The sequence below is a fragment of the Pistacia vera genome, unplaced genomic scaffold, assembly GCF_008641045.1.
Source record: "Pistacia vera cultivar Batoury unplaced genomic scaffold, PisVer_v2 Contig528, whole genome shotgun sequence".
Taxonomy (NCBI): Eukaryota; Viridiplantae; Streptophyta; class Magnoliopsida; order Sapindales; family Anacardiaceae; genus Pistacia; species Pistacia vera.
Window position 1 is genome coordinate 66420 of NW_022196366.1, and position 7771 is coordinate 74190.

General features: G+C 36.4%; 2 protein-coding genes across 2 annotated transcripts; one reads left to right on the forward strand and one right to left on the reverse strand.

Moving 5' to 3' along the window:
• The first annotated feature begins 297 nt into the window (after window positions 1-297).
• On the forward strand, window positions 298-5521 carry LOC116107111 (beta-glucuronosyltransferase GlcAT14B-like). The gene is made up of 4 exons (XM_031393405.1): window positions 298-1657; window positions 3445-3520; window positions 3627-3742; window positions 4826-5521. The coding sequence occupies exons 1-4, from the start codon at window positions 1003-1005 to the stop codon at window positions 5332-5334; spliced, it is 1356 nt and encodes a 451-aa protein (XP_031249265.1). The 5' UTR covers window positions 298-1002; the 3' UTR covers window positions 5335-5521.
• A 119-nt stretch (window positions 5522-5640) lies between these two features.
• Window positions 5641-6767, reverse strand: LOC116107112 (formimidoyltransferase-cyclodeaminase-like; the record flags this gene model as incomplete). Its single annotated transcript, XM_031393406.1, has 2 exons — window positions 5641-6221; window positions 6311-6767. Coding segments are annotated over 2 exons (975 nt in total), but the record flags the coding sequence as incomplete, so codon positions are not given.
• Window positions 6768-7771: the final 1004 nt, after the last annotated feature.

A 7771-nucleotide genomic window follows, 5' to 3' on the forward strand; every position in this document is an offset into this window, starting at 1 on the left:
ACAAGCGCGTGCTCGAAAGTCAAAGCTGTATATTCACGCTTTGTTTATTTAATTCACTATCAATATTAATTAATACAAACTAGTTGGATTTTTCAGAATAAACTAAAGAACAATAAATTTCAAGTTTGATTAATCATACAACTCTCGTTATTTTTTAACAACTGTAACCCACGCGCCATAACAAATTGCGTGAAACCCCTATTGATTTCTTATTTAATTATCTCTAAAGAAATAAATCCAGAGTTATTGCTCAAAATTAAAGCAAGCAAAATCTCAATGAAATTCTCTGTAACCATTATATATATTTCTTTATCTCCCCTCGGCCCTCGCTTTAGAACAAAATGAAGTCAAGTTAACCCTGCATTTAAAGTTGTGAAAGCGAGGCAAGGAGTTAACTTTCTCTTTCACTTGTTATTAGCTTATTATATCTTCATCCCATAAGTACTTGTTTTGTAAGCATTTCACTTTCTTCAACACTTTTTTTGGTCATTTTTCTGTTCAGAAACAGAGAGTAAGTCCCTCTTACAACTCTCTTGTTTTTAAAGTATCTGAAGCTTACACTCTTAAGTATTAATTTTACTTTCTATTTCTCCTTCAAACAACTTTCTGTAACTTAACTGCAACTAGATCTGGTTCAGTGTAGAGTTAAAGCCGCTTTCTACCTATTTGCATGCGAAATCTAATTCTGTTTATACGGTACAGACTTAACTTTAATCATATGTAAATACATATATCTTTCTTTGTTTGTCTTTGTCAATCAAGCCATTTTCGGTTCTTCTATTCCAGCTCTTGTCATTATTTGAAATCCAACAACTTTTTGCCTGGAATCCATGTTTTATTTTCACGAAACAAACTTGGTCTCTGCTTAAATGTTATTGGTGTGCTTGTAAAGGCGGCTTTGGTTATGTTGCAGACACTCTTTGCTTCCTTTTGTTTTGGCTTTTTGAAAAATTGGTGGGTTTTCAGCTAATTTTTGAATCATTGCAAGTTTTTGCTTTGCCCATGATGAGAAAACTATATAGGAAATTGGTATTGATGAAGAACCCTTTAATGGGTATGAGAAAAAATGGCAATTCTCACTCAGGGAGGATGTTTAGTGATAGAAAATGGATTGTTCCATTTTTTGCAAGCTTACTTGTTTCGATTACTTTATTTTTGGCTGCTACTTTCGGGCTGTTCAGCTCTTCTTATAGCGGAGATCAGTTGCCTTTTGATATCATTTCATTTGCAAAATCAGATGGTTCAAGTGGGTATTTTGTAGAATCCGATTTAAAGAAATCATTTGATCCAAATGGTGAATTGAAAACAGAACCACCTAGATTAGCTTATCTTATTTCGGGAACAAAGGGGGATAGTCATAGAATGATGAGGACTTTGCAAGCTGTTTATCATCCGAGAAATCAGTATATTTTGCATTTGGATCTTGAGGCTCCACCCCGTGAAAGATTGGAATTGACTCTTTCAGTGAAGAGCGACCCAATTTTTTTTGAAGTGGATAATGTACGTGTAATGGCGCAATCCAATTTGGTGACGTATAAGGGTCCTACGATGATTGCTTGCACACTCCAAGCAATTGCGATTCTGTTAAAGGAGAGTTTGGAATGGGACTGGTTTATAAACCTCAGTGCATCAGACTATCCTCTTGTGACACAAGATGGTAAGTATCAGAGTTTGCTTTGTTATTATTTATTTATTTTTACGAATGGACTTTGCTTTCATTTCAGTCCTTTTTGTGTAAATTACTGCTATTGTTGTAATGAAGATTCTCAGGTTTCACCGCATTTAGGAACCTAAATATAATTGTTGCTTGACTTTATGCTATTTCACTCATATATGATCCTAAAACTTTTTAGTTTTTTGTTCAACTTATCTTAATCTTTTGTGAAGGGCATCGTGATGTTAGATTGCGCTGGGTGTTCCCTCGGCTGAAATTAAGCGAATTGTTTCTGTTTCTCCTGGACATTTATAAGACTTAACTCATTATTGCAATTGTTTTTTGAGTGAGTATAGTGGTGCAAGCTTTGCATACAAGTAGAAGTGATATGTTGGTTAAGATCGATAGGTTGGAAGTTATTAAACTAACCTTTTCAGCTAAGTTGATGTAATTTTAAACAAGGTTGGACTGGGTTGCGATTTGTGGAGTAGTTTATTTATTAAATTGATATTGTGGTGATCTTTGGGGTTCAAAATCGGACCTTAGCTCGAGGTGATGATAATACTTTTCATGTTGTTTTCATTACCAGAGTGGATGTGGTGCTTGGGGCTTACTGGTCCTTTTTTTTGCTGTCTACTAATTCACTTTTCACTTCTTGAAAATCCTAAAGAGAACCATTTTATTACTGGAAAGCGTTCATATTATGTGGAAATCTTATTTGCAACCCTAAGTCGGACATTTGAGTTGCGCAGAGGCTCTTAAGAATGCTAGTACATGGTTAATTTTATGGTCTTGAACTGAGGAATAGCTCTATTTCATTTGGGCTAGGTCAACACTCTGCCTTCATTGCTTTCGGGATGTGTTTATCTAGGCCATAAATTGATGGAATGTTTGAAGACGAAAGTCATTCCAGTAACTCAGTTCTTGAATTGGATTGCAATGGGCAGTTTCCTTTCGGGTGTCAAAATTTTTTCCATAATCCTTTGTCAAAATTATTTATCTGTCATTTCCTTTGGATTGAAACGGGCAGTTTCCTGGTGAACTTTTTGTAGCTTAACTTCTTGAGTAGATCCTAAGAACCAGCCATGAAGGGAATCTTACTATTACATTATTCTGAGCTGTTGGATATGTGGTGCTCATAAAGTCGAGCTCTTATATGTGTTTGGAGAGGCTAGAATGTTGATTCTGCTAAAATCTTTCTCTGAATAGAAAATATTGTTGAACAAATCTAGATTGATTCTGCAGAGCAAGGCTATTAGTATCTATTAGCAGCATTATATAATTTATTGAACCTCTAGAGGGATAATAATTCAACTTAGCTTTCTTTCAGCAGATTACTGTAGATTAAAGATAAAATGGTGAAATCAGGATTTGAAAAGTTGAATCCTGACAGGTAGACTATTCTGCATTGTTGTTTTGCTTTTTTTGTGCCCACTAACAGTGTACCTACTGACCAACACTCCGCCGAGCATGTTAAAATGCAGCCGCTCTGTGGCTTTGAGAAGGCCAAACAAATAACTTATCAATATTGTGATCATAATTTTAAATATATGGTCACTTTGCAATTTGATCTCTGATGCCTTTATATTGTTTGGGTTGTGCAAGAGATGCAATTGACCTGAGAAGTACCATCTGCTCTATCTTGTTAAGTTGCTATGGTCACATTAAAAGGTCAAATTGGTTCAAAAGAAAATTAGACGTGTATCTAAAGTACTCATACTTTTGCATTTTTTATAAATGTATCTTTGGACTTTGATTGTGAAAGTAATTCTGATTTGATTTCTGTGCAGATATGCTATACGTTTTCTCAAATATTTCTAAAAATCTCAATTTTATCGAACATACTCAGATTGCTGGTTGGAAACTGTAAGTAATAAGTGAATTGTATTTCAATACTTTATTCCCCTTCCTTCTACTAAACCAACATTATGTACTGACGGCACATTGTATCTACTTTTAATTGTGTTTGCAGAAACCAAAGAGCAAAACCAATCATTGTTGATCCAGGCCTTTACCTGTCAAAGAAATCTGATATTGCGTGGACCACTCAACGGCGATCACTTCCTACGTCTTTCAAGTTGTTCACAGGTAAGTTTTTCTTATAATTATTTTTCATTTATTTATCAAGTGTGCCATTGTTAACAATTGGTGTATTGAAGTTACAAAATTCCTTTATGAACCTTGACCTTGAGGTTCAAAGAAAAGGGACGGGCTCTTAGTTCAGATAATGATAACACAGACAATGTTGACGAACTGCTGGCTGATAGGCCACAAGGGAGTTCTCATCCATGATATGGCCAAATTTTCTCTGCTAGTCCATGCTGCGGTTCAGCCTTGGGCTATTGGAGAACTTGTTTTTCATCACAAATTATTTTTATGTAGTAAGAAAAATTGATTTTCACTATGGTATAACAATTGTCAGATTGCATTAGATTTATAATCCTGCAAAATACATGAAGGGTATTGAATTAGGATACCTCTTTGTTTCTTTGGCTGAAATAATATTTCTTTAGGACCTCTTCTACTAAGCAGGCTTTAGAAGTTTTGTCTAAGGTGGAAAGGCTGATTTACAAGATCTTGTCGAAGAATTTTGCTATCTTGCTGGTTAAGGTTCTAAGGTGAATATATTGGAGAGAAATTGTCGCTTCATGCCTTTCTTGGGGTTGAAAGATTAATGTTAGGTGATAGCTGATGGAGTATCTAAATCTAATTTTTTTAGGAAGTGTTAATTTAAACAAGAATCAGTTTTCCTGATTTTCTGTTCTTATTAAGTAGGACTTAAATTTGCTTATTCAAGCAGATTTATATTTCCTACAACTGGCCACTGCTTACATAGGTTTTTTTCTTTCTTTCAGTTTTATCCAAAACTTTCATATTGAATATCATAGTGGAAATTGGATTTCTCCCTCTAATTCTTCTAGTTCATCCCATTGATTTTTCCTTCCCTTTCTCGCTTATTTTCTATCTTACTAGTTCTACATTCATGCTATACTTAGCTATGTAGCTTTAAGTTGCCTTCGACCAAAAAGTATTTATGTGAAAAGGAGGATTTCATCAACTTTTATAAAAACCTCTGTTTTGTTTTATTTTTGACTGCAGATGAAAATTTGAATCAGGTTAGCCTTGTGCATAACCAATTTCAAATACATTTTTGTTTCTTCTTGTATACAGGTTCAGCATGGGTAATGCTAACTCGGACATTTCTTGAGTACTGCATATGGGGATGGGATAACCTCCCTCGAACTCTTTTAATGTACTATACAAATTTTATCTCATCTCCAGAAGGGTATTTTCACACTGTTATCTGCAACACAGAAGAATTCCGCCACAATGCAATAGGTCATGATCTTCACTACATTGCGTGGGACACTCCTCCCAAGCAGCACCCTATCTCTTTATCAATGAAAGACTTTGACAAAATGGTTAAAAGCAAGGCTCCATTTGCTCGCAAATTTGCCAAAGATGATCCGGTCTTGGACAAAATTGATAAAGAACTTCTAGGCCGCACAAGCCGGTTTGCACCTGGAGCTTGGTGTATTGGGAGCTCATATGGTGGAGCTGACCCATGCTCTTTGCGTGGTAATGATACTGTATTTAGACCAGGCCCTGGTGCTGAGAGATTGCAAGAGCTGCTTCAGACATTGTTGTCTGAAGAATTTCGAAAAAAGCAGTGCTCATGATAAAAGGTGAGTTTTTCAGATTTTGATAACCGCAAGTGTAAATTGGTCATAGATCATACAGTTTATGTAAAACAGCCTGAATTGTACCTTAATATAAGAATTGAGCATTCAAGTTATAAACAATGTCAATATCTGTTTTCCGGCAAAGATTCTATGATTGTTTTGAGTCTGTGTACATTGTTTAAATATGACGAAATTATTTCCTGCGGCAAACATCCTCTGGGAGGTATTGTGTGTTTGGTTAAATTGGCAACCCATATTCTGTCAGACAAGTATCACAAAATATGTTGTGAAATACTCGCATCATATTTAATAGGTTCCAGTGGCATATTGTTGGAATTGTGATCAAAGTTTCAAACACTTGTTTGCTTAGTCTCTGTTAGCAGATATCAAATTCATGTATTTTTCAACAATCATTTCTGGTGAAAAATCAGTAAAATAGCCCTTCTCTACATCCAACCCTTCTTCAGCTGCGAGCATCTCAACCCGGCTTTGGACCCTATCAGCTCCAACCTGATTGGGCTCCAAGAGCATGCAAGCTATCTCGGTGGAATCCTCACCATGAACCAAGCCCAGCGTTTGCACCGTTGGCAGCCCACCTCCGCGGGCACTCACCATTCGAGCTATCCGACGAGCAGCGGAGACGTGAGTGGACATAATGGGTATGTTGTACAATGCAACCCATGGACGAGCTCCAATCATCGCTATACCTCTGGCCCGAGACACCTGGTTGGGGCCTTCATTGGGCCTTTCAGGGAGAGCTTCAGCCATTGTCCAACCTACCCATTGGTTGCCCATGAAGTTGGGCCTGTAGTAATTAAGCTCTCGCCTGATGGTGTCTAGGGCCTTGCCTGTTGGGTGTGCTGCAGCATACAAAAACACAGGCACTGCAACATCAATGGTGAAAGACAATGTTAATGATTTTTATACGTACATTTATTAACATTTATAAATTAGTGTTGCTAGAAATGACTACCTTGAAATCTACTGCCAATATCTGCTGCAACTGCTTTGGCAAGCCAAGCAGCTTCATCCAAAGATGCCCGAGCGAGTGGATGGAAAACAATGTCATCAACAACACCAAGTCGAGGGTGGGCACCAGAGTGCAACTCCAGGTTTATGGCTGCATAAGCAGCCTCAACCATGGCTAACACACACTGATGCAATGGGCTGTAAATGGCAGTACCTGTGCTATCATGAACAACGTAAGATACAAGGGTGTAACGGACCCTGTTGTATGCTCGATCCTCAAATTTGTTCACAATCACTGTTTCTGTATCACGCCTAGCGGTTTGTTCTATCGAGTCAAGAGCTGAGAGGTTGCGTGATTCAGAAATGTACAGCTTACAACACAATAGACTAGATTGGTTTGTAATCTTTTTGTGCTGAAATAAATGAGATGATATATAACATGAGGAATTGATTGAGTTGGATTAAAAAAAAAAAAAAAAAGTGGCTTTGACTTTCTAATAATAAAAAAGTAGAATTACGTTAGAACTATAGAAGCAATTGTGTTTTGGATTACTACAAAACTAAGTTTCAGAATGGTCTGGATGTGATCACATGTTCATCTCATGTCTAGTTTTTCAGAAGATGGTGGATAAGCTTTGACTATTTTATTAGTCAATACTCTTTTCCAGGCTAAGGAAATAATTTCAAAAGCTTAACAACAAGATTAACATGAAGCTCATAAATCTTATCATCAGAAATCAAATTTGTAAAAACAACATCGCAGAAGAATTGAAGCAGTGCAGATGGATGTCAAGGACCAATTTTTGCGAGACCAGTTAAAAAGAAAAAAAAAAAAAAAAGCTCCTTAGTTTATTAATCAGTTCATGTGAATTACAAATATCGTTCTCCCTTTAAGGATGAACAAAGCTTTGGAGGATGTCTTTTGAAAGAAAATCTTAGAAGATGAAATTGTGTCTAAACAGAGAGACGAAGAGATCAAAAGTCGATCCCTTTAAGGATGAACAAAGCTTTGGAGGATGTCCTTTGAAAGAAAATCTTGGAAGATGAAATTGTGTAAAACAGAGAGACGAAGAGATCAAAAGTCAAAACAAAAGCATGTTAAGAGGCAGAAAGTAATATGAGTGGAGACTGGGAAGCTCTTACCTTGGAATTGGGGCTAAAGTCCATGCCTTTAAACTCTGTTATGTATTGTTGCTGCGCCTTCGTTTAAAGCTGATTTATAAATCATCCATTGAAGCAATGACTAAGCTTCTGTGAGTCAGAAATGTACGATTAATGCCGATAAAAGCTTGTCCCCACAACTTCCCGTGTCAAGTTTTATAAATAAATAATAAGAACCGATTACTTGTTAGGTAAAACATAATCCATAAGGAGTAACAAAGTAGAACAATACAAATACAAAGGAGTATACAAAGATAATTATTACCCTTAATCTTGATGATTTCTCTCTCTCTCTCTCTTTTCA